The 27,558-nt window shown below is 45.9% G+C and overlaps 1 protein-coding gene across 1 annotated transcript in view; it reads right to left on the bottom strand.

Moving 5' to 3' along the window:
- Nucleotides 1–27,558, bottom strand: part of TNS1 (tensin 1) — a 284,132-nt gene that overhangs the window by 237,692 nt on the left and 18,882 nt on the right. The window contains exon 3 of the mRNA XM_043991711.1: nt 7,377–7,414. Coding sequence (XP_043847646.1) covers nt 7,377–7,414 — 38 coding nt within the window. The remainder of the gene's footprint in view (nt 1–7,376; nt 7,415–27,558) is intronic.

The following is a 27,558-nucleotide window of genomic DNA, read 5'->3' as shown; positions in this document are numbered from 1 at the left end:
AATTGCCCATTAAAGATATCCCAAAAAAAATTTTAATTTAAAAAATAAATTGTTTTTTAAAAAATAAAGATATCCAAAACTACTACAGACCAGAAAAGAAGTAGCCACCAGTATGACTACAGCAGCCAGCTCCTTGAGGGAGATGGGGTGGGGGTGTTTGCTTCCGTAGCCATGAACCTATAAGCCTCAAACTTGTAGCCAAAGTGGAGGAAGAACAAAACATCTGGGCACCTCAGGCAAGGTTGGAGAGATTCTGCATCTTATGTATATGTCACTGTGTGTCACTGTCTGCCTAAGGCTTAGCAACACCTGTGAACTGATTTATCACAAATGAAACACGTGGGGAATGTGATTTTTTTCTGACATTAAGAATATGTACCCTTATGAGATATAATACTAAAAAATAGATTCTTGTGCCCCCCACACACACACACACACACACGAGCCCCACAAGGCTGCCAGGACTCTGGCTGATACTAAGATTGGGGTGAGAAGACCCTCCCCCTCCCAGAGCCAAGCAATGTTTGCTTATGGGCTCTCCCTCAGTCAGTAAGAAGACACCCTGGTCTGGCTATTCCTCAAATGGTACGATTGGAGGATTTAGGTCTGGAAGGCTTGGAGGCTACGGATCTACTAGTCTAACTGCCTCATTTTACATAAGAGAAAAACTGAGGTCCATAGAGGTTAAGTGCCTTGCCTTTGGTCACACCCTCAACTATTTCTTATCTAGTGGGAAGAAAAAAACTAATGAGCTTGAGAAAAGCCAGTATGGGACTGGGATTTCCTCCCCCAGACTGCCTAAACTCCCTCTCCTCTTCCATCAGAGAAAGGAAAATGGTCCCTCAGGTATTGGGGAGTAAAGCAAGACCCTAAGAAGGTGTAAGATAGGAAGAAGAAAGTCTAATATATTTGTGTTTTGTGCATGCACCTTCCTCGTCTCTGCTATCCCACCCACCTTCTGGAAGAGGATGGCAGATTCTGTGTTCTTTCCACCAAACCAGCCTGCTTCTGCTTGAAGAACCAAAGCTGAAAGCAGTGAAATACTCTTCTTTAAATGCCACCAGCCATGTGCCGTGCTACCCAGTCTGCCCCATGGCCAGAGAGCTCTCCCCTACCACTGCCCCCTGCCCTTCTCCACTCCTCCCAACCCAGACAGACCCAAAGCCTCTCACATGCTCCCTCACACTTCTCAGTGGGAATTCTGGGACCTTTGTTTCCTCAAACATTTTTCACCATGTTTCATGTTTCAACATGATCTTGAGATTTGTCTTCCTTCTTTCCGTCCTGTACACTTTCCCTCTCTGCCTTGGTTTGTCTCTCCATTTCTCTATCTTCTCCCTGTTTAGTCTTCCTGCCCCCCCCCCCCCCACCTCACCCTCTTCTTTTAAACTCCAGCGGGTCTCTCAAATACAGCAAAACCCCCATGTGATGTTTACACAGCCCCAGAGTCAGAAATGTTGAAAAATATGAGACCTTTTCAAGCTGCATTCCTTGGGAATGAGAAGCCACTCATAGCTCAGACGTCACCCCCTCCTCTAGAAAGGGGGTGGAGCATTGGAGGTAAAGGAGGTGTGTGCACAAATATAGACTATATTAGACATTCATTAGACTTCCTACCTTACAACCCCTTGAGGTCCTGCTTTACTCCCCAACACCTGAAGGACCATTTTCCTTTCTCTGATAGAGGAGGAGGGGGAGTTTCAACAGGTATGGGGAGGGAGGGAATCTCAGTCCCACACTGGCAGGGTTTATGGCTTATCCCAAGCCTGCTAGGTATTTTTTCCTCCTCACTAGACAGGAAATAGTTTCTTCTTGGGGGTCCCCAGTCTATGTCACTACCATCATCCCCCAGCTGCAATGAAAACAGGCCCCCCAAAAAGACAGAAGCATCTTCAGAGACATGAGCCACCATCATTGATCAGCAGGGTACTCATATGGATGAAACTCATTCACCATTCTGTTACTTTTTTCTTGGATCTTTTTTTTTTCTCTCCTAGCTAAGGGGCTCTTTATCTCTAGTATTATCTTTCTTGATCTATCAGCCAGGTTAAGAAAACCAGGATGATTCTGCTCAGGGGAAAAAGGGGGATTACAGGAAGAAGTGAATAAGGAGCTTCCAGCCTCTATTTATTAGTCACGCTGTTTTTCGAGGAAGAACATCCTAACAGTGAGGAAATCCATCCTTATTTTAAAAGCGTCACATTCGACAAAGTGCTTTGCAACCACAAATTGAGACATAAATGTGAGTTACTATAAGACTGTGGCAGTCGGCCAATCATAAGTATTTATTAAGTGCCTACTATGTGCCAGCCACTGTAGTAGGTTCTGACAAAGAAAATGACCCACATAGTCCCTGCCCTCTAAAGGCTTAGATGCCATGATGCTGGGAGATAAAGACACAATTTCCTCTGGAGTTTTTGTTTTGTCTTGGTTTGTTGTTTGTTTGTTTGTTGTGGGTTTTTTTTTTTTTCCAAATAGGGCATTAGAGAGAGGCAGCTAGATCCATACTGCCCCAGGCAACTTTTGCCATAATGCTGCTCATCTCCATTTATTCAGAAGGAGTCAATTACTGGTACCTAGTTACAGGGCAATCTGTAGCAAAGTCCGATGAAATCCACAACTAAACTTCCTTCTTCCTTTACTATTCCTTGCTGCATACATTTAAAGACTATTTGAAAAATAAAGAAGAAAGAAAAGACTAAGGAAGGCTGAATGCATGTTTGTTTGAGACACAGGGGCAAGACAAATAAGGACATGATTTTAAAGTGATGAAAGATATGAGTTTACATGTATCATTTCTTTTCTTTTCAGCTCTCAAGACCAAAATACCTTTGGTCTGGAAAAGATTGAACAAGCGGCTGCTACAGCCCCTTTATTCATCTCTTGTCTCTCCTCTGGGTTGGCAGCCCTAGACCAAGAGAAAGGGGAGAAAGAAAGCAAGATTAGGGAAAAGGAAAGTGAGAGGAAGTTGGGCAGGGATAAAGGTGTAAGGACAGATTATGTCTTCCCTTTCCTCATTCCCTACTCTTGCCTGGGACAAGCAGCTGTTGGATTCTTTCATTTAACTCTGTCTGCCCTGGCATCAATAGGGTACGCTCCACTTAACAGAGCTTAGCTAACAATAGTCGGGCAGGAGTGGATAGGAGACAAGAAAAGGTGAGGAAGAATTCTGTAGGGAAAAATGTTTTTTCTTAATATTCTTCTTAAAATATTTTTGGGGAAAGGGTGTGGAAATGCCTGAAGGATAGATAAAGATGGAGAAATAAACACAGTATATATGTCAAACAAGAGGAACAATGTAGCGTCCTATTTAACAGACTGTCAGGGGAAGAAAAAAGACTTGGATTCAAATCCTGACTCTTATTCATACTATATTACCCCCAGGCTACTTAACCTCTCAATGCCCCCAGGTGACTCCCTAAGACTAAAAATTACTTTCTAGTTCTCCACACTAATGAAATAATAGGTAAAAATAAACAAAAAAGTCCTATACACATAATAAAATAAATGATCATTGACCCTATTTGCATAGTACTTCAAGGTTTACGTGTGCTTTCCTCAGAACAACTATGTAATTAGTATCCTTAGTTTCATACTCATTTTACAAAGGAGAAAACTGAGTCTCAGAGGGACTTGTCACAAGTCATGGAGGGTCACAACAGCATTTAGTAAGTGTCCGATTCAGAATTCAAATCCAAGCCAAGTGACTCATAAGGTCCACTGGACCAGGCTAGGGAAAATAGAAATCTTTAACCAGTTAGGTATGCATGTCAAATACTCATAAGGGTTGGTGCAGTTTAGAGATGAGAATAAGGACAAGATGTAGGAATAGGAAACAGAAAACCATGCGGATCTCTTTTGCTGAAGATGAATGGTTGGGAAACGGGATATGATCAATGCAGGAGACCCCTTAACAACCTAAAGACTCAGTTGCATCCATCCCAATACACAAACCTCTCCCCATTACCCTCCATGACCTACCTTTGATCACTCCCCCACCCCTCCCCTATTCTGCCAGGACAGGATCAGGAAGGTAAAAAAGGAAACAGGAGCTAACTGGAACACAAGGCCTTGATTTTGAATCCCAGCTCTGTTGGGCAAGCTGCTTCAACTCTCTCAGCCTCAGTTTCCTCACCTGTCAAATGAGGCGACTGGATGAAATGATAGCCAAGATCCTTTCCAATCTAAATCGTTTGACTTACTTAAGATTTCTAAAGCTGGGAGACAGATTACTCCAGGGGCAGAAGGCATTTCCCAAATAGGGACTGAGTTAAAGGCTGGGGAAGAGGAGGGGAGCATAGAGCTATTCAGGGAGAAGCAGGAAACAATGTTGTATGATTGATGAAGCATAGGATTTAGACATCTGGAACCTCTGCTAGTTAAGAACCTGGTGAACCTGAGCAAAAGATTACTGGGTTTGGTGCCTAGAGAACCTGAATTTACATCTCAGCTTTACCACTTATGGCCCATATGCCCTTATACAAAACTTTGCCTGTGGGCCTCAGTTTCCTTGTCTGTAGGTTGAAGTGGCTGGACCAGAGCCTGTCCAAGTTTTCTTCCAAATGTTATGATGCATTCCCTCTCTGGACAGCATTTCCCGATTTGAGGCTAGACTAGGAGATCTAACACCTTCTAAATATTATTATCTGACTCTTGGTTGTTGCTTCTTTCTCTCCTATCCACTGTTATTCCCTCTAAGACCCATCCCTTCACCTATGTATATACTTAAAGTGATAGACCAAAATTTCTGTACCCTAGCTGGTGGTACCAGGTTGGGTCCAAGTTCTTGCCTTCTCAAAAAATCCTAAAAGATGAACCGCCTACTAAAATTAAACAAGGCAGCCCAGTAGAAAGGAAAGAAAAGGGTATAAGTCTACATGAATATTATCTTCAATTCTACATACTTCCAGACTCTGCAATTCAGTTTCCCTCTTGGTGCCATGGAGCTGAATCCTAAAGACAGTTTTGAGGTAGGGGGAAGATGTATCAGAATGCAATTTGGGGGGTTACCATGGGATGGGGTGCAATCAGTGACCTAAAAGAGGTGGTAGAAGTGGGTTGAAATTTTAGCAGAATGGAAAATAATAACAGTAATAACAGTTCATATTTACATGATACTATACCAAGCACTTTCCTCACAAATCCTATGGTGCAGATAGTGCAAGTACAATTAATCCTCTCTTTTACAGATGAGGAAACTGAGGTTCTGAGAGGTAACAAGATTTGTCCAGTCATTGCATAACAGGCTCCGGGGCTTGGACCCTGTGCTCTTTGCACCAAACAGTGGCCACAGAGAATAAATTGCTAGCAATTAAGTAAGGATGACACTAAAGTATATCATCTCCCTACCAAGAAAACTCTCAGAAAGGGGAATAGTTTTCAAAATGAGAAACTCTCTTCCCCAAAAAAAGACACTCACTTCCCTCGAACTGTCTGAGTGGGTATAAGTTCCAGAGATAAGGCCCTGGACTAGGGACTTCTAAGGGATTTTCTAAGACTTATAAGATGCTGGTTCTAAGAGCCAGGCCCCAAAGAGATCGTTCAAGATTCTTCTTCTGGGGGTGAGCAAAAACTAGAGGGCCTTAAGAGAACTATGGTTTCTGGAAATAAATTTGTCAGCCAGGGTAGAATTCAGAAAACTATTGAGTCTGCCTTCCCATGATAGAAAGGTCCTCTAAAATACGCAGTTTGTGTGACTGTTGGTCTGTTGGTCTCTCTCTCCAGGTGCCTCCTCCAGACAATATCTGTATATTCTGACTACCCTGCTTTTCTTGGATGTTCATACCCCTCGCTGTCTAGAAGTTGTTTTCTCTAGCCTCACCTGCTTCTCTCCCAAAGCACCAGGGATGGGAGGAGGTGGGGAGAAGAAAGGAGAAAAAGTAGGAATGAGTCAGAAAAAAAAAATCTTCCTCTGATTAGGAAGTAGCAGGAGGAAGGGGAGGGTTGGGAAGGACTAAGGGTGAGTGACAGGACAGGGACCAAGGGAAGCCTGGGTTATCATCATAAAGTCAAAAGAAACAGGTGCACCCAGATTCATGAAGGGGGATTAGTTAGGGGAGATAAGACAAAGAGGAAGACTGGGAAGTTAAGAGGGAGAGACTGTTCTGAAAGGGCAGGAGAAAAGAGGAACATGTTAGGAGAAATGAGAGATACATTCCTACCTCTGAACAAGAAGGGAAGGGCTGGGCAGTGAAAGTTGAGAACCAAGGGGCACATTCTGTCCTCTGAGTATGAGAAGTGCCAGCAACAGAGTCCACACCTGCCCAATACAGATCTTTGAAATGCCATATTACTTGCCCTTTCCTATAAATCTCTCTTTACCATATTCTTGGGGGCAGGTTCCTACTTTGGAAGGTAGGTGAGGCTTGCACATGGCTTGAGGTGGTCAGGTAAAGGCAAGAGGGGACACACTGAGCTTGTATTGGAAGATAAGGGAAGGGGCAGGACCAGACAGGGTGGTGCAACCTTTCAGGAAGATTTCCTTCCAAGCTACCCCAAGTGCCATAATCCATCTCCCTGTCAACGCCTCTCCAGCATCAACACTGTCATCACCTCATAGAGACAAACAGCTAGTCCATCAATCCCTCCTGTCTCAAGCCAGTGGAGATGGGAAATAGGGTAGTGGGCAACCTGGCTGGAAAACGGATCCCTTCCCTTCTCTCCTCCCTTACACTGCAGGTGTATAGGCTTCCTTTATGTTATAGGGAAACTGAGGAGCTTGGATATAGTAGCTGGAACAGAGTTCAAATCAGAGGTCAAAGAGATTTACAATACCTATCCACTCATTACCCACCCTCCTCTCTCCTTCCCATTCAGGCTCTCTGCTCCCCACACTTGAGTTTTTCAAGGCTTGGCTGACCCAAACTGGCACCTGGGGGAGGAGTCACTCAACAGGACCCATTTTTACTTAAAAGAGGTGCGACTTGCCTCCTGACCATTTACCCCCCGGTCCAACTCCCCACTAGTAAATGTGGAGAAATACCACCTCAAGAGCCCCCCTCCTTCCATCTTCCTTTCCCCTGGCGACCCTTCCCCCAGTAGCAGAGAACCAAGGCATTGCTCTCCCCCCTCCCCCCTCCAGTTTTCTCCCTCCCCCCTAGTCTCTGCCTCCGGCAACAAGGCCCCCCGAACGCCGGGCGCAGCTAGGAAGCCCCCCAGCCTCTGGGCCGCTGCCAGCCTCCAGTGGAGTGGCCTTCACCTTGACCTCCTGCCCCTCACTCCCCCTCCCATCCCCGGGCCGTTTAGCATAAACAAAGGAAGGAGGGGGACCGCCTGGGCACCGCCCCCGGCGCCTGCCTCCGTCTCCCCCAGAGTCCAGAGGAACCCAGCCCAGCCCTCTCCCCAAGAATTCGCCTCCGGCCGCCCGGCCCCCTTACCTTGGCCTCGCATTTCCGATGACAGGAGAAGCTGCAGACTGCAAGAGAGCGAGACACAGAAAGAAAGTTTGTAGCCGCGAGCTATGAAATGGAAACTCTGGAGAAATCTCCTCCCACCCTTGCCCGCAATCCCGAGAGCCAGAGGGAGGGGAGCGGGGCGCGGGGAGCGCCGAATGGGGAGGGGGGCCAGGGGAGCAATGAATGAAGGATGGCTGGTCGGAGCTCACCCCCGAGGAGCCCAGGGCCGTGGGGGCGATCAGAGACCCCGCAGGCGGACAAGCCCCTTGCCGGGCGCAGCTTAGGGAGCCGAGAGCGTCTTGGCAGCGGCGGCAGCGGCTGCTGCCGCTGCTGCTGCTGCTGCTGCTGCTAGGGGAGGGGGCCCAGCTTCCCACGCTGGCCGGGGGCCAGAAGCAGAGGTGGCCGAGGGCCTCAGGTATGGGGCCCGCCCCCCACACACCCCAGGCCGCCCGGCCACTGGCCGCCCGCAGCTGCCCACCCCGCAGCCACTCCACCATCTCGGGGTTAGACTATACCCCGGCCCGCCAGCCAACCCAGAACTGCCCCGGGATCCCACTCCTCTCTCCGCTCTCCCTCTCCCCTCCTCCACCTCCTCTGGGGCTCAGTTTGGCTGGGAGAAAATCCAGGCACAGCCGAGAAACTCACAAGTTCAAGGGGCACCCAGCCAGTCCCCTCCGAGGGACCCAAGGACAGACCTGGGAGCCACACGCCACACACAGTCACACAAGCTACCCATAGGTAGGCACCTGGTCACAGACTGGGAGGCACATGCACGCAGGGCCGCTGCCTGCCCCACAGTACACTCAGACACTTACAGGTCTCGTTTCCCACCCTCCCACTGCCAGAAGCAGGAATCAAATTTCCTAGCGGGTTCCCCTCTGCCTGGAATGTCCCCAGCCCTGCCCAGCCCACCCTGGGCCCCCAGCCCCCACCCCCAGTTCCTCGAGGGCCCAGCCCCACAGCCCAGTTGCTCTGCAAAGGCATTTTGTCATTCTCCCTCTCCTTCTAGGCTCAGGAGTGGAGAGGTGAGGTTTCCTGCCCTGGTTGTTTGGCGTTGGGAGACAGAAAATGGGGACGTTGTGGAATAGGAGACAATGCTACTAGAGCTAAGGTGAGCTCTCAGAAACCAATCAATCCCCAGTCCTATGCCCAGGAGCTTGATGAAAATTCCTAAGCCACAATTTGGCTTATCATAGCCCCTCTGGAAAAGCTCACCAGTCCCTCTTCACTTCTCTCTAAAAATTTTATCGTCTTATTGTTAACATTACAATTATTTCTAGGTACACTCTTCCTTCTCCCCACCCCACCCCATCCCATAACCCTCCCCATAAACACATCAAAACAGTCAAGCAAAACTAACCAATAAGGCAACTGTTCACATATGATATCTGGAATAATTTGACAGCTGGAATGAGTCACCTGACCTCTGGATACCCTATTGGTCATTACACTTATTTTGAATTAAGTGGCTTTTCTGTAGTGTTGTTTACAATATTGTAGTTACTGTGTATACTGTTCACCTAGTTCTGCTCATCTGCTGTAGTCATGCAAGTCTTCCCATGTTTTATTTTGGGTTTTTTTTTTTCAGAATTCTTCATAGTTTTCTCTTTTAGGACACATTAACTATATTCATATTACTAGCTGTGTGACCCTGTCTAAGTAACTTAACTTCTCTTTTCTTTCATTTTTAGAATGGGGAGAATAATAGCATCTACCTCACAGGGTTGTTGTGAGAATCAAATGAATGCAAAATGCTCTGTAAACCTCAAAGTACTACATTGTCTTCTATTTATTTATTTATCTATCTATTAATTAATTAGTTAGTTAGTTTCTATTTTTGGTTTCATTTCCCCTTAAAATGTGCTTTTATGGATATTCTGGTTTCTTTTGGTCTTCGGTTTCTGTAGTATAAATGCTCAGTAGTGGGTCAAAGGGTTTGAACAGTTCAGTAACTTTTCTCAAATAATTCCAAATTATTTTCCAGAATAATTGGGTCAATTCACAGTCCCACCAATAACTTATTAGTGTGCCTGATTTCCCACATTCTTGAGCATTGAGCATTTTATCATCTTGGCCAATTTGATAGAGATGAGATAAAACCTCAGTTATTTTAATTTGCATGCCTCTTATTAATGATTTGGAGTCACTTTCCCATATAGTTCCAGATAATTTGTTGTTGTTGAGTCATTTTTTTCAATCATGTCCTACTCTTCATGACCCTATTTGGGGTTTTCTTGGCAAAGATACTGGAGTGGTTTGCAAATCGGGTGAAGTAATTTGCCCAGGGTCAAACAGCTAGTAAGCATTTGGGGCTGGATTTGAACTCAGGTCTTTCTGACTTCAGGCATGATGTTCTAACCACTGTACAACCTAGCTGCCCCCAAAGATAGTTTACATTTCTTCTTTTGAGAATTTGATGTCCTTTGTTCAAGTCCTTTGCCCACTTCATGTATTGGGGAATGGCCCCTGGTCTTCTATCAATGTCCCTCTCTTCTCTTCTTCAGGACCCAGCACTAGCACTAGGGCTTTGGCTGTTCTGTATTGTCCAGAAGAAGAGAATGGAGAGAAAAAGAAAGGCTGTATTGGGTGTAACCTGGAAGGGTGTAACGAGGACCTAACCCTGGCCCTGGCCCTGGTCCCTATCCTCCAACAACTATTTTCCAGGCTATGTCCAGTTTCTGTGACTCAGCTCTACAGCTGGCCAAGGTCGTATACTGCTGAGCAAGGTTTTCTGACCCCACTGCACCACCCTTGCCCTGCTTGGTTCTTCTCCATCCCCTTGACACTCCAGGGCATGCCTCAGAATTCTTCCCTCACTACACCCCACCCCCATCCCCAGCACTTGACCTTCCCTCTCTGACACTGGCAGGCTTAGTGATTGAGTCCCTCTTTCTGGGTGTGGAATGAAGGAAATAAAAAAGGATCCTTGTCAGGCAGACTATCTCATCTCTCCCCTTGCCTTCAAACAGGATGCCTTCCCCTAACCTAGACCAATAAGGAGGGCTCGCTCATCCTGGGAGGTCGCCAGAAGTAGCTGCTTCTATTTCCTCACACCCCCAAGAGTCAGGAGGTTCTCCCTGATGTCTGATTCGCAATTAGAAGATCATAGAATTTAGAATTTGAAAACACCTTGGACACCATTTAGCCTAACTCCCTCATGTAGCAAATGTAGAAACTGAGGTGCAACCAGAGGAAAGGATTTGGCATTGGTCACCCTGGTAGAGATGGGAGTTGGACCGCCCCCCCCAAACTCTGCCTGATTCCAGCACCACATTGCCTCTTGCCTCCTGTTCCACTCTGTTGTCCCACAGCTTTCAGGGCACCATCTGAAGCAACCGTCTACAAAGTTGAGCTAGCAAAACAATGTGAGAGAATCTGGAAGCCTGACCAGGAAGACCTGAAACACCAGGGGGGAAGTCAACACCACCCGTGATCCATCGCAAAAAACACAACCTGCCCGCCTCCGACTGGCTGGCTGCTCCCATAGGGAACCAACCACCTGGGACCCTGAGGGGTCAGATTAATTGGACTCTGGGGTTCAGGTTCCAGGGATGAGAAGCATGACCAGGCATCCAACCATCCAGTGATTTATTCAACAGTTATAAACAACTACTGTGTATGGAGTACCGAATGCTGAGATAAGGTCAGAATATCCTGGCTCAGCATAATTTACCCCCCTTAAGTCTAGGGCAACCCCATCCATTGGTTATTTCCAATTTATCCTGTATGTAGCTTGTTTGTACGTTGTTGGGTTTTTTGCATATTAGTCTGGGAACCCCTTGAGATCCATGACTATCTTTTACCTTTCTTTGTATCTGAAACACTTAGCACAGTGCAGTAGCCGGTGTCAAAGTGGATAGAATGTTGGCCCTGGAGTCAGAAAGAACTGAGCTCGAATCCAGGCTCAAACACTTACTAACTGTATGACCCCGAGCAAGTCACTTAACCCTGTCTGCTCCAGTTTCCTCATCTGTAAAATGGAAGTAATTATAGCAGCACCTACCTGCCAGGACATCAAATGAGATATTTTGTTTGTTTGTTTGTTTAAAAATAAGTGTTATGGGGCAGCTAGGTGGTGGGTGCAGTGGATAAAGCACTGGCCCTGGATTCAGGAGGACCTAAGTTCAAATCTGACCTCAGACACTTGACACCTAACTAGCTGTGTGACCCTGGGTGGCAAGTCACTTAACCCTCATTGCCCCGCAATAAATAAACGAATAATTTTTTTTTAAAAAAGTGTTTAGCACAGTTTCTGGCACTACATAAATGCTTATTCCCTACCTACCTACTCAGAGTTAGTTTGGAGTAGAAGCCAGAAGTAGGAATGGGAGCCAGCCAGCCACCCCCGGATCACGAGTTACTTGTACTCATCCCCCTAGAGCCAGCCCCCTAGTACACACATCAGCCATCCAGCCTAAGAGCCCCTGCATCTACTCCGCCCCAGGACAGGGGGGCAGGAAGGATCCTGCCAACACTTAATTAAAACACTCACCCTAGTTGAACAAGCTGTGAATCTAGCCATCTGCTGCCCATTCATTCACTGGCTCTATTATTCTTCAAGTCCATTGGCCCCACCCCGAACCCTAATCACACACCCGCCATCCTTGCTTTTCCCTCCTTTTCCCTTCATAATCACTACCACCTCTGCCTCTTTCAAGAGAGGAGAAAACCCAGGGTTTCCTGACACCACCACTGTCACTCCCATTGCCACCAAGCATTTATTAAGTGCTTACTACGCACTACTCACTGCAAGGACATATACTGGAACTGAAGCTTAAATACTTGGACTACATGATGAGAAGATGGGACTCATTGGAAAAGATCCTGAAACATTGAAGGCAAAAGGAGAAGAGGACGGTAGAGGAAGTGACGGATGGATAGTGTCATGAAAACAAGGAACATGAACCTAGTGATTGCAGAGGATAGAAGGGCCTGGCACGCTGTGGTCCAGGGAGTCACAAAGAGTCAGACACAATCAAATGACTCAACAACCACAATAAATACTACAAGCCAGGCAGTATGATAACCATCACCTAATAAAAAGTTGAAAAACAATAATACACAAAAAAAAGAAAGAAAGAAAAAATTAAAAGAAAAACAATAATAAACACTGGTTGAGAAACACAGGGGTAGAGAACACAGAGAAGACCTGCCCTCCCCCTAACTTCAGCAACCCTTTTGATAACCCATCTTCCCAATTCCCCTGACTTTTCACCTCCAATCATCTCTGACTCCCTTCACCCTTCTCCTCACCCACTCAATCAGTTGACAAGCCCTGTGGAGTCTACCTCTTCAATACAACTAGCATCTGTTCCTCTTCTCCACTTCCATTTGCAATGGGGAGAGGATTAGGGGAAGACCCTAGTGTTTGTCCTCATCTACTAGGTGGTAAAGTGAAGAAAGCACTCTGCCTAAAGTCAGGAAGACTTGAGTTCAAATCTAGCCTCAGACACTTACTAGCTATGTGAACCTGGGCAAGTCACTTAACCTCTGCCTCAATTTCTTCAACTGTAAAATGAGGAAAATAACAACATCCTCCCCCCAAGGTTGTGAAAATCAAATGAAATAATATTTATAAAGTGCTTAGAATAACACCTGATACACAGTAGGTGTTTAGTGAATGCTTGTTCCCTCCTCCCCTCATCTCTTGCCCAGACTATTGGAATAGCTTTCCAATTATTCTTTCTGAGTGGCAGTATAGTGTAGAAAGAGCAGCAAACAAGGAGTAAAGCAAAGCCTGAGTTTTGATCCTGCCCTTTCTATTTACTAACTTATATGACCCTGAGAAATTCCTTTAACCTCTCTAAGCCTTCAAGTGTAAAGTGAGGAAGATAATACCCATACTACCTACCCCACAGGATCAGGGTGAAGATCCAACAAGAATATTACACACAAAAAGCTTTGCAAACCTCAAGGCATTAAACATACACATCAGTTATAATTAATCTATTCTCTTCCATCCATCCCTGTACATCACCTGAATCACGTCCCTAATGTAAACACCTTTCTATTCACTCCTCTATTCAAAATCTCCATCACCTACTGACCAGGATATAAAGTACTGATGCTGACCCTTCAAGCCCATCATTATCTGCCTTCAACCTGACTTAGCAGTCTTATCTCATAGTATTCCCATTCATGTTCCAGCCAAACAAGACCCCCTCCCCTCCATTCTCTATTCTCACTCCAAACTTTCCCAATCTGCTCATGCCTAGACCTCTGAGCTTGGAATGGGTTCCCCTCAAACAACCATCTGAGTGGGCTACCCCTCCTCCAAGGTCTTCAAACATATACTGGAAAGGTATTTGTCAGCTATGGTATAGTTGAAATTCCTGGATTACATGGCCAAAGAGGTGATTCTCTTCCGTATCTCAAATTCTGCCATTCTGTAATCGGTTGAGGTCCCTACCTTCCTCCAAGGCCCAATTCAGGAGCCTCCTCCTGCATCAATCCTCTCCTGCCTCTTTCCCCAACCCAACGTAAAAGTGACTTTTTTCTCTCCTTCCAGTTCTCCTAATACTCTGCCCAGCTCTCTCCTTTGTACTCTCTCACTCGCCCTCAAGTCATAGTTTTTATTTGTGTACATTGTTGTACAGTCATGTCTGACTCTTCATGACCCCATTTGGGATTTTCTTGGCAGATACTGGAGTAGTTTGCCATTTCCTTCTCCAGTTTATTTTATAGATGAGGAAATTAAGGTAAACCAGGTGAAGTGAATTGCCCAGGTTAAGTGACTGACTTACAGCTAGTAAGTGAGGCCACATTTGAACTCAGGTCTTCCTACCTCCAAGCCTAGTGCTCTATCCACTGCAGCACCACCTAGCTGGCCCTTATTTGTTTGGTTTTTTTGTTTGTTTGTTTCAGGGCAGTGAGGGTCAAGTGACTTGCCCAGGGTTACACAGCTAGTAAGTGTCAAGTGTCTGAGGCTGGATTTGAACTCAGGTCCTCCTGAATCCAGGGCCAGTGTTTTATCCACTGGGCCACCTAGCTGCCCCCGCTGGCCCTTATTTGTATATGCCGTCCCTTTATTAGATTATAAACCAGTCCAGAAGAGAAGCTATATTGTGCATTTGTACTTTCAGACCTAAGATGGGGCCTCCCCATCATGGACATTTAATAAATGTTGGGTGAATTGAACTGAGAGTCTTTTTCCCTTCACAGATGTGGCTTATAAAAGGGGAAGAGGTTCGATGGCATTCCCTTTATGAAAACCACAGAGATCTGGGGAATACCCGTTTTGGGAAGGACGGCCAGAAGTCCCTTCTCAAACCAACAACTGGGTTACCCAAGTTTACCTCCCCCATGACAACATGCCAGGCCCACAGCATGGACACTTGAGCACATTCAAGTCAAGGAGGCCTTAATCCAACCTCCTCTTTTTGTCGTTGTTTTTTGTTTGTTTGTTTGTTTTGTGGGGCAATGAGGGTTAAGTGACTTGCCCAGGGTCACACAGCTAGTAAGTGTCAAGTGTCTGAGGCCAGATTTGAACTCAGGTCCTCCTCAATCCAGGGCTGGTGCTTTATCCACTGGGCCACCTAGCTGCCCCTCAACCTCCTCTTTTTACAAATGAAGAAACTGGAACCCCAGAGAGAAGGGACTTGTCGAGGCTGCGCAGCCCTTAAGGATGAGAGCCCAAGTTCAGGTTCTTAGATTCAGATCCAGAGCTCTTGGAGCCCAAACCCATATAAAACAAAGTTCTTATCCCAGGAATTCGAGGTAAACCCTGGAAGGCACAGAACAACTGATGGAGGTAAATCAGTTCTTTCAACCACAATAACACCTCAACCGTAAATAAACAGGACCCTTGGAAAGCTAGAGAACAATGAGAGAAAAGCAGGGAGGAGACATCAGGCCAGCCCTTCCCTCCCCTCTCCTCCCCTTCCCTTCCCCTTCTCTCCTCCTTTCCCCTTCCCTCCCTCTCTTCTCTCCTCCTCTTCCTCCTCCTCTCTCCTCTCCTCCTCCTCCTCCTCCCTCCACAGTCCTTTCCTCCTCCATTCTCATCTCTCCTCTCCTCCCTCCCTCTTCTCTCCTCCTCTTTGCTCCCCTCTCTTCTTCTCCCCTCTCCTCCCCTTCCCTTGGGACTCTGCCTGAAATGACCCTAGGAGCATATACTCTCAGGTAATACTGCAGCTTCACAAGCCCCACCCAGCTCAGTCATCAGCTGGGCTGCCACATGTTTTGTCTTTGGTGGTGGGGGCTGAGGGGTTGGGGGGGGGGGGTGATTTCCTGCCTCCTGGGAACACAGGAAGCCTGCATTGTTGAAATCTAAATGGCTCTTTCCTCCTCAGTTCAACCATCGGAAAATGAGCAAATAGCTGGCTTACACCTGATTCCACTGATAACAAGAGGCTTGGCTCAGCCCCGTCCTTTCCCTAGGGTCCCACTGTCCCAGAGCATGGAAAGACACAGCGTCTCTCCCCTCCCTCCTTCTTTGGTCCTGACCCATCCTCTCCAAGGCCCCTGTCACTTCTGGGAAAGAGAACACCGCTAGCTTGTCTCTGGTTAGCCAAATGGGGAAGGAGGCAGGGTGGGGATACTGTATGGTTCTTGTCCTTCAAAAGCCTCAATACTGTAACTGAATAAAAACACACATGGACACTTCATGGCTTAACTCCAAGCCAGCATTGTTGGGAGGGCCTCATACACTGTCCCTCGTGGACAACATTCTGGCCCCTCTCGGCTTGTAGGGAGATGGAGGTTAGACTAAATGATCTTTCTGGTCCTGTCTAGCTCCAGTATTCTGTAAACTATTACAGAGGCAGCTTACCCTGCAGACACTGGGAAGAAGGGAAGGGAGGTTGGAGGGGAGGGCTGAGAAGTTAGGACAAAGGTGCTAAAAATCCCCATGTAAACTGAGCATTATCCTCATGCAACCTAAAAAAAATCAGCAACGTGACTCAGTATGACCAGTAATCAAACATACCTTCTATGAGGTGAATAGTAAAAAATAGACTGTGTTGCTCATATGTTGCATATATCAATGCATCTCACATATGCATATGATTGTTCAAATGTATGTAGATTTTATTGACTGATAAAATACAAATCCACTTGAAAACTCGATTAAATTCAAAATGGTTTTCCTTTTCTTATTGTGCATTTTTTCCATTAATGGAGAATGTCCTTATGCACAGAGGCTTTGAAGCCAAGAGGACCCGAGTTCAAAACCTCCTCCAACATATATTGGCTATGTGACCCTGGCCGACTCACTTAACCTCTTTCAATGCTCTTAATGACTTGCTAACTAAAGACTAGAAGCTGAAGAGAAGTTGCCAACCTGTATTAGTAGAAGGAATTTCCCTTCCTGAGAAGTCTCTTCCTCCCCTATATAAATGAAATCACAAGTCCAGCCCCTATGCTGAATAAGAGTCACACTGTGTGTGGGTGAGGTGGAGGGGAGAGGAGGTAATATTTTTAAATGGTCCTCTACTCAACAACCCTAGACTTGAGTCAGACTTCCAATGATGTTCAGATTCCTTAGGAATGCCCGGCCCCATGCCAGGACTTCCCTACCATTCAGTTCAATGATTGCCTCCTTCGAATGAAAGGAAGATGTGAATGGAGCCAGACTAGACCAAATGAATGGTTTCCTTCCCCCAACCCCTAACTTGTATGAGATCATTTGTGTTTGGAAGTCTAGATTCTTGGGTTCAGATCCCTCATCAGATGCTTACTGGCTGTGTGGCCCTAGGCAAATCACTTAACCTCTCTGAGACAGTTTCAGCATCTGTAAAATGGTGATGGTAACAGTATCTACCTCACAAGACCTGTGAGGATAAAATAAGACAATAAATGTGAAACATTTTGCAAAACTTTAAAGCTTATCAAAATGTCAAGTGACGTTATTTTTATTTTTGAATTCTTCTCCAGCCCTGTTATTTTGAATATGAACTCCTAGAGGGAAGGGAAAGTGTGTCTGCTAAATTAATTACATGCTGCACTCAAGGCCAGCACCAAACTTGGACTCAAGGAACAGGGTTATTGTGAGGAACAACATATAATAACCCTGAAAGAAGGCTGCTAGTACAATTTTCATTTTAGGAAAGAGACTGAGAAAGTTTAAGTGACTTACCTAGGGTCACACAGCTACTAACAATAACACTAACAACGAGTGATTCAAATGGTGCTTTAAGATTCGCAAAGGGCTTTTACAAATATTAATTCATTTTATCCTCACAATAACCCTGGGAGTAGGGCTATTATTATTACCATTTCACAGGTGAGAAAACTGAGGCAGATGGAAGTGACTTAACATTACTAGGAAGTATCTAAGATTGAATTTGAATTCAGGTCTTTCTGACTCCAGGTCCAACATTCTATTCACTGAGCCACCAGCTGTCTATTAAGTCAGAAAACACACTTCAGTCAATTCAGTCTGTCATTTACTCCCTGAGTGTGCAAGGACCTTTATACCAGCCTACAAAGAAGTCTAAAGTCCCAACTCTGAACTCCAAGCATCTATAAGTTATTTATGTTGATTCCTCCCTTTCATCTTTCTTTCCTTCCTTCCCTCTTCCTTCTCCCTTCCTTCTTTCCTTCTTTTCTCCTTTCTTCCCTTCTTTTCCCTATCCCTTCTTCTTTTCTTTGCTTCTCTTTTTCCTTCTTTCCTCCTTCCCTCTCTCCCTTTCTTCCTCCTTCCTCCCTCCTTCCTTCTTTCCTTTCCTCCCCCCTCTCTTCTTTCCTCTCTCCCTTCCTTCCCTCCCTCCTTTACTTCCTTTCTCTCTTCCTCCCTCCCTTCCGCTATCCCTTCTTTCCCTCCCTTCCTGCCTTTCTTCCCACCACCCTCCTTTCATCTCTCCCTGTCTTCCTTCCTTCCATCCTTCCTCCTTCCCTCGTTCCCTTTTTTCCTCCCTTCCTTCCCCATCCCTTCTTTCTTCTTTCCCCCTCTTCCTCCCTCCCTTCCTTCTTTCCTCCTTTACTCCCTCCCTTTCTTCCTTTTCTCCCTTCTTTTCTTCTTCCCTCTCTTCCTCCCTCCCTCCTGCCATTCCTCCTTTCCTTCTTTCCTTCCTTCCTTCCTCCCTCACTTTCCTTCTTTCCTCCCTCTAACATTTAGTCATTACATACAGTGTGCAGATCATGGTGCCAGAGAGAGAGGGGCAACAGGAGAGATACAAAGTTGAGACCCCACCGGCCCGGCCTCCAGGAGCCAGCATTGAGAAGGATGATGAAGCAGACCCAGATGCCTAGAATATACAGCCCCACTCCTAAGTGCTCTTGGGAGGTGCAGAAGCACCACAATTAGAGAAGGATCAATAAATGTGAGAGAATCCAGACATTGATTAAGGAGCTTCTGCGTTAGAGGACCCAAAGACACAAACATGGGCCCTGATGGTTCCAACCCACTCTCCTAGAACTTCAACTGGGAGAAGAGGAGGAGAGGAGCAGCCAGGGCCATGGGCTTGCAGAAGATCCAGCATGGGGAAATACAATACAGGACAAAAGGTTGGAAAGATCCAAAGGACTCTAGGATCTATCTTAGGAGGAAGAAGTAAGGTGATGGAATGAGGAAAACCCTATACCTGCAGTCAAAAGATCTGTGTTCAGGGGGCAACTAGGTGGTGCAGTGGATAGAGCACTGGCCCTGGAGTCAGGAGGACCTGAGTTCAAATCCAGCCTCAGACACTTGACACGTACTAGCTGTGTGATCCTGGGCAAGTCACTTAATCCCAATTGCCTCACCAAAAAACCAAAAAGCCAAAACAAAACAAAAGACCTGTGTTCAAATCTTGACTGTTGCTATCGGTATGACCTTGGCCAAGTTAGATAATTTCTCTGAGCCTCAGTCTTCTCATCTAGAAAATGATGGGATTGGACTAGTATCATACGGTGGAAGGAGAGACAGAATTAGGAATCAGAGGATCTGGGTTCAAATCTCAGCTCTATCACAACCTGGATGACATTGGACAAGTTAGAGCATCTTTGGACCTCAGTTTCTTCATTCATAAAAACAGGGGGGAGGGGGCAGCTAGGTGGCGCAGTAGATAGAGCACCGGCCCTGGATTCAGGAGGACCTGAGTCCAAATCCAGCCTCAGACATTTGACACTTACTAGTGGTGTGACCCTGGGCAAGTCACTTAATCCTCATTGCCTCACCAAAAACAAAAACAAAAAAACAGGGGGGAGGGGCTTTGGACTAAGTGATCTCAAAGGTCTATTCCAGCTGTAGATATTACAATATTTGTAAAGCACTTAGCACAGTGTCTGGCATATAGTAGGCACATAAAAATACTAGTTTATTATTATTATCATTATTATTAAAAGGGAGGCAGGTAGGTGGCACAATGGATACAGTCTTGAGCCTAGAGTCAGGAAGACTTGAGTTCAACTGCAGTGTCAGACATTTACCAGCTTGGACAAGTCATTGAACCTCAGCCTCGGATCTTAAACCCCAACGTTTTACAGATCAGACCACCAAGGCCCAGAGAGGTTAACAGACTTCTCCTGCTAAGTCAAATCTTTACAAATGAGATAGTATTTATAACATGCTTAGCACAGTGCCAGACAGCAGGCACTTCATAAATGCATGCTCCCTCCCCTCCCCTTCCCTTCCCTAGGCAACACAGGTCCTCAGACTGTAAACTCAGTATTCTTAACAGTACCATGATGCACTCCTCCCACTCACAAGACATTTGCGCCTATTTTGTTCTGCCCGATCAGCCAATAAACATTTATTAAACAGTGTACCAAGCCCTGCAATAAAACCAGGGAAACAAAAAAAAAGGTAGAAGACAGCCCCTGCCCTCAGGAACTTCCTCCCTAGCTCACCTGAGCCTTCCATATCCTCAGTATTGATTAATATATATTGATTGATGGATTGAAGGACAAGTCGGCTTCCATGGCCCACACTCTCACCACAGCCCTTCTAGTCATAGACGGAAACTGGTACCTAGGATTAAATTTCTAGATGAAAGATTCCTCGGAGGTTATCTAATCCAGGGCTTCTTCAACTTTTCCCACTTGTGACCCCTTTTCGCCTGAGAAATTTTTACACAACCCTGGCTATATAAGTATATAAAATAGGTACACATAACTTTTTTGTTTGTTTGTTTGTTTTTTTGGTGAGGCAATTGGGATTAAGTGACTTGCCCAGGGTCACACAGCTAGTAAGTGTTAAGTGTCTGAGGCCGGATTTGAACTCAGGTACTCCTGACTCCAGGGACGGTGCTCTATCCACTGCGCCACCTAGCTGCCCCCACACAACTTTTTACTGTTGCCAAATTTTTCACGATCCCCCCCATTCAGTTACATAACCCCATATGGGGTTTCGACCCACAATTTAAGAAGCTTTGGGGGGCAGCTAGGTGTCACAGTGGATAAAGCACCAGCCCTGGATTCAGGAGGATCTGAGCTCAAATTTGACCTCAGACACTTGACACTTACTAGCTGTGTGACCCTGAGCACATCACTTGACCCTCATTGCCCTGTGAAAGAAAGAAAGAAAGAAAGAAAGAAAGAAAGAAAGAAAGAAAGGAAGGAAGGAAGGAAGGAAGGAAGGAAGGAAGGAAGGAAGGAAGGAAGGAAGGAAGGAAGGAAGGAAGGAAGGAAGGAAGGAAGGAAGGAAGGAAGGAAGAAAAAGGAAGGAAGAAAGAAAGAAAGAAAAATAAGAAAAGACAGTGGCATGGGCCTGAGAGGAGGAAGGGATTTGTCCAGAGTCATTCTGCTAGTGGGATTCAAGCCAAAATAAAAATAAGCACAAGGTAACAAAGAAATAAATATATGGTAGTGAAGGGAAGGCACTAGCAGCAGTGAAGATCAGAAAGGTTTCAAGCATAAGACAGTCCCTTGAGCTGAAAGTTATAGGAGATCAAAGAGACAGACACAGAGAGGGAGAGAAAGAGAGACAGAAAGAGAGGGAAGGAAAGAGGGGGGAGAGAGAGAGAGAGAGATGAAGAGAGGAGAAAGACAGGGGAGGGAAAAAGAGCAAGAGAGATGAACAGAGAGAAGGACAGAGAGACAAGGAGGAAGGAAGAGAAGAGAGAAACAGAGGGAGAGGAGAGAAAAGGGGAGAGATATGAAGGAAGAGGGAGAAAGAAACAAAAAGAGGGAGAGAAAGAGGAAGAGGAGGTAGAGAGAAACAAAAAACAGAAACAGAGGGGGAGATAGAGAGAGGGAGGGAGAGAAAGGAGAGAGACAGGGGAGAGAGAAAGAGAGGAGGGGAGAGAAAGAAGGGAGAGAAGGGAAAAGAAAGAAGGAGAGAGAAAGAGAATACACAGAGAGAAACAGAAAGACTGAGATGAGAGAGAGAGAGAGAGAGAGAGAGAGAGAGAGAGAGGGAGAGAGAGAGAGGGAGAGAGAGAGAGGGAGAGAGAGGGAGAGAGAGAGAAAATAGAAACAGAACAAGAAGAGATGATGAGGGAGAGGGGGAGAGAGGAGAGAAATGGAGGGAGAGAATGAGTTGGAGACAGAGAGGGAAAGGAGGATAGAGAGAGGAAAAGAGGGATAGAGAGAGAAGGAGTGAGGAAGGGGAAAAGGAAGATAGAAAGATCAGAGACAAAGAAAAAGAGGGAGGGGAGAAGAGAAAGATAGATAGATAGACAGACAGACAGATATACACATATACATATATAAAAATAAAAACCTGAGATCAAAGAAACACAACCTGTTATGTACTTGGAGGTCCTTGTAGAGATGTGTCCTGTCTCTCCCTTCCCCCATAATTCCAGGGTGTTGTGTGTTTGATATTTTCACTCTCTCCCCTCTTTAATGAGAGGAGGTGACAGAAGAACTTGTTAAGATGACCAGGCCTCTTCTGGTCATACCCTCTTTTTATCTTTTAAAGATAAGAGTCAAGGAGCTAGAATGACTCAGTTGGTAGAAAAGGCTGAGGTTTAATTCAGTCATGAACTCCATCTTTCTAACTTACATTTCATGAAAAATATGAGGTTTTTTATTATTTTAAAATTTTTCATTACTTTAAAGTTAACATTTAATGCAAAAATCAATTGACCAAGTCTTATATAAACAAATGTTGAAAACTATCTCTACATGTAACTGGAAAATAATAAAATACTATTATTTTTTTAAAAAATCAATTGACCAACAATCCAACCAAAGACTGGGCTGAATCTCTAACCCAAACCCCTAAATTGGAACCATTTACAACCATCTGTTTTTCCCCTACAGAGACCAGGGCCCAAATAAGCTAAAACTCCAGCTGGAGGGAGTGCTGAAAGGCTAATGCTTTTCCTACTCGGATGGTTTTAAGTTGTGGGGGAGACTGTGAAATCTCATTACACTTAGATCCTTAAATACTAGGGGAAACCCCCATCTGTCTGGGCTTGAGTCAGCACCTGCCAACACACCTAGAAAATAGAGGGGGAGATCATAAGATTTTGAGCTGTAAGGGTCCTTAGAGATCATCTGGTCCAACCTCATCTCATTTGACATTTGAGGAAACTGAGGCCCAAAGAGGGAAGTTATTTTTGCAAGCCTGAATAATAATGGAGCCAGGCTTTTAAGCTCGGTTCTTTGACTATTAAGTACAACCTTCTTCCACTACATCCAAGTGCACAATGACCTCAGGAGTGCTGAGTAGCCCCTGGAAGTCTTTAAGCACCAAGCGCTCTGACTCTAAGCTGGCCAGCAAGAACACATGGAGGAAGGAAGCCACTAAGTACAAAATGGAATGGGGCAAAAGGTGAACCAGCCCCAGATGTGCTGCCCACCATAGCGGGGAGGGGAGAGCAGTCATAGAGATGTCTCTGAGTCACCCAAGTTACAGGCTCCTCAGGCATGGACTAGGGACCCCTGGGAACCTAGGATGGTAACAAGGGGGCAAACAGAAACTTCACTCACTTTTCCCATTCCTCAATGCAGGAGCATTGTGTGGGGGTGGTCCCTGTCCCTTTAAGGATCGCTATATCCTTCCTGGGGAAAAGTCAGCTGGCTAGGCAGGGAAGTGTTGGGAAGGGAGAGGCTCTGAGAGTTGGGCCTGTGTCACTCTCAGTCATTTAGATGGGGGGGGCGGGGTGTGCTACGGAGTTGATTGGCTGGTCACTCTCCTTGTGTTTTCTCTAGGACACAGCCTTATGGGAAACAGTGAAGCAAAGACTTCAAGTCCAGAGGACCAGGGTCTACACCCAACTACGTCCCTGTTCACAGGCTGCCAGTGGACTTAACTAGAGGATAAGTGGTCATTACCCCACCTGTCATGGTAGGGTTATGGTGACACCAGGCATGGTAACCAACCAGCCCAATGAGCTGGTATTGTAAGAATGCATCCAGCCTGCTTTGTGTTATACAACTGTGACTGGATGATTCTTCCCTCCATTCTGTGCCTCAGTTTTCACTTTTGTAGGACACAGATAAACATCCCTTGGGGGATAGATAGGAACAGGAGGGAGAGAAGCAGGAGCCCTGTATTCACTGGGATTCAGGGCCCTGGCTCCTTATCTATGAGACTTCTTTACTTGATCCAATCACCAAACCTGCCAGTGTTCAGCTTCCTGCTTTGTGAAAAACCTGCCCTGTCCACTAAATCAAAGGAGAGAATGGATTTGAAAATGCTTGGTTAACAGTAAATAGAAACAGACATGTAAGAAGACCAAAAGGTGACATATTCACCATTATTAATAAAATCCCGGGGGCAGCTAGGTGGCGCAGTGGATAAAGAACTGGCCCTGGATTCAGGAGGACCTGAGTTCAAATCTGACCTCAGACACTTGATACTTGACACTTACTAGCTGTGTGACCCTGGGCAAGTCACTTAACCCTCATTGCCCCGCAAAAATAATAACAACAACAACAAATAAAATAAAATAAAATAAAATCCCAACCACTAGAAGGGGATTGGAAGAGCCACTTTGGAGTCCACTCACACTAATAAGACTGTTGAATTGCTCTGTACTACCCCTGTGACTCCCTGTGCCTTGGTTTCTTCATCCTGAGAGAAGGATTTGAACAGGATGGCCTTTAAAGCCTCTGCAAGCTACACTATTCTGAGCCTGTGGTTGCCTAAATGATCCCATGATCTCTGCCCCAAAGCCAAAGCCTGAGCAAATTCTCCAGGCTGTTGGACCAAATGACCCCTGATATCTCTTCCAGCTCTAGCATTCTATTAATTGCCAACCCGGGGAGTGTGCACATTGCTTCCCTCCCCCTCCCCCTCCTCCTGCCCCCAGCCACCTCCCCACCCCTACCCTTAACCCCCAGCTAATTTTTCTTTTACTTAGAGCTCCATTAAAGGTTCACCATTAGAGTGGCAACATTTTGGATTGGGAAAACACTAGACCTGGAAGCAGAAGAAACATGGGTTCGGATTCTGATTTTAACATGTATTATGGGACAGCTAGGTGGCATAGTGGCTAGAGCACCAGCCCTGTAGTCAAGAAGACTTGAGTTCAAATTTGACCTCAGACACTTGACACTTATTAGCTGTGTGACCCTGGGCAAGTAACTTAATCCCAATTGCCCCCCACACACACACAAATAATAATTTTTTTAAAACACATTTATTAGCTATGTTCTTGGGCAAGTCATTTAACTTGCCTGAGCTTCATTCCTAAAATGGAAGTAGCAATAATTTCACTTTCAACTTCCCAGGGTCATTGTGAGGAAAATGTTGTAAACATGAGTTATTGGGGGAAGACATATCAAATGCCTGTTCTGTATGAGCCAAATGTGTACAATATTAATTGCTAAGGGGTGGGGATGGGAGGAGAATGGAGAGACAGGTCAGAGATATAAAGAGAATTAAGAAGCCCCTGCTTACAATCTACTAGGGGTTTACAAATTAATAAAATATAAATTAGAATATGACAAATGCACAAGAGGAGCACAAAGTGCTAGGGGAAATTATACGAGAGTAGGAACACATCTCTTTGGAGAAGAATTGGACCACTGTGGTGTAGAGCAGGACTTCTTCAACTTTTTCCAAATGAGACCCCTTTTTGCCTGAGAAATTTTTACCTGACCCCAGGTATATAGGTATATAAAAGGTACACATAGGGGCAGCTAGGTGGCGCAGTGGATAAAGCACTGGCCCTGGATTCAGGAAGACCTGAGTTCAAATTTGCTCTCAGACACTTGAGACTTACTAGCTGTGTGACCCTGGGCAAGTCACTTAACCCCCATCTCCCCCCCCCAAAAGGTACATAATCTTTTATTGTTGCCAAATATTTTTCGACCCCCACATTCAGTTATGTGACCCCATATGGGGTCTTGACCCACGGTTTAAAAAGCTACATAGGGTGTAGACAGTACCCTGGGTCTGCAGTGATAGAAACTGGATTTGAGTTCTTGACGCTCTGGGGAAACCTCCCCTCTGAAGCCCTCCCCGAGACCACCATTTTAAAGAAGGAATCCAAAAACGTTTTACCTCATTCACCCCTAGACTGGCTATGTTCTCCCTTTTTTTCCCTCACATATTACCTTGCTCCTGCTTCTTCCCCCAACCTCCCTCCCCTTTTGCCTCACTGCTGGGTGTCTTCTCCCATTAGAATATAATACTTTTGAGGGTAGGAACTCTCTTCTTTGTATTTGTATTTCCAGCCTTTTACACTGTGCCCAGCTCCATCTGTCTATCTGACCAACTAACTAGCTAACTTTTATCTTAACTCCCCATGTGCCTCCCTGTGCCTTGGTTTCTTCATCCTAAGAGAAGGATTTGAACCAGATGACCCCTAATGTTTTGGAGCAACAACATTCTATGAGTCCATGGTTGCCTAAATAATACTATGGTCTCAAAGACCAAGTCTGAGCTTCCAGCAAATCCTCCGGATCTAGACGTTGTTGGACTGAATGACCTCTGATATCTCTTCTAGCTCTAACATTCCATGAATCGTTAATTGCCAGACCTGGGAAGTCTGCACACAGTTCTCCCATCCTGCTGGCCTACTCAAGAACCACCTCCCCCACGTCAACCCCTAACCCCCCAGCCTTAAAGTGTGTTTGCCTGTTTGTTTTTAAGTTAGAGCTTCTTTGGAGTTGACTGCATGGAGCTAATGAAGGCAGAGTTTGAGCCTCCTTCTCCACCTTCCTTTTTTTTTTTTTTTACGGGGCAATGGGGTTTAGTGACTTGCCCAGGGTCACACAGCTAGTAAGTGTCAAGTGTCTGAGGCCGGATTTGAACTTAGGAACTCCTGAATCCAGGGCCGCTGCTTTATCCACTGCGCCACCTAGCCGCCCCTCCACCTTCCTTTTAACATCAGGGGCCCCAATGCTGAGCAAGACATTTGGAGGAAGAGTACCAGTGTCCCCATCTCCCTGCCGCCACTGCCCTCCCACTACCCCCCCCCTCTATACACACACCACTTCTCCTTTAGCCCATCCAGGAGTGGCCAAACCAGCTTGGCCACCGGCTTCCTGGTGATTTCCAGTTCACGCCAGCTATACACCAGGCTCTGCACAAGGTGACTCCTGGGGCAGAAGCTGGAGCCTCGGAGACGTTCACCCAGGACTCGTTATCCTTTCTTTGCCAGGGGTACTGGCTTAAAAAGTACTTCCTACCTAGAGGTATCTTAATGGAAGGTTGATGAGACAAGGGCGGGTAGGGGGAGTGGGTAGGGGCTGGGGGCTCGGGAGGGCACTGGGAGAAGGGCAGAGAGGGTGCCAGGACAGAGACCCTGATGGAGAGCGGCAGGGACTCGGAATCTCATATCTGTACAATTTCGCATTAAAGTAATTCAAGGGGCAAACAATGCAAGAGAGTGGCAGCCTCTTTACAACAGTGATGTCATTCTCAGGGCTCCGATACCTCCAGCATCCCCACTCAGACTTTGTGGGGGAACACCGCCACCATGTGGCCACTATTGGGTACTGAAAATATACACAAGTACAGGACCAGGTGCGCTCTCCGCTATATTGTAACTGGGACGATGATCTTTTTTTTTTCCTCCAGTTTAGTTCAACAAAAATGTATTAAGTGCATACTTTCGCTGTGACCCTTCTGGAAGGGTGAAGACAAAGATTATCAAAAAAGCATCCTGTGAACTCAAGGAGTTTACTCTCCAGTGGGGACAAATACACAAATATCTATACTGCAAGTTATAATATGAAGAGTTGAAATATGAGAATTGCAAGACGGCTCGGTTGGAGTCAGGAAGATCTGAGTTCAAATCCTGCCTCAGACAGTTACTAGCTGTGTGACTCTGAGCAAGTCACTTAATCCCATTTGCCTCAGTGTCCTCACCTGTTAAATGGGTTGGAGAAGGAAATGGCAAACCAC

The sequence above is a fragment of the Dromiciops gliroides genome, chromosome 3 (assembly GCF_019393635.1).
Source record: "Dromiciops gliroides isolate mDroGli1 chromosome 3, mDroGli1.pri, whole genome shotgun sequence".
Classification (NCBI taxonomy): domain Eukaryota; kingdom Metazoa; phylum Chordata; class Mammalia; order Microbiotheria; family Microbiotheriidae; genus Dromiciops; species Dromiciops gliroides.
Note: the sequence above shows the minus strand (reverse complement) of the source record. Positions and strands in the feature narration are given on the sequence as shown.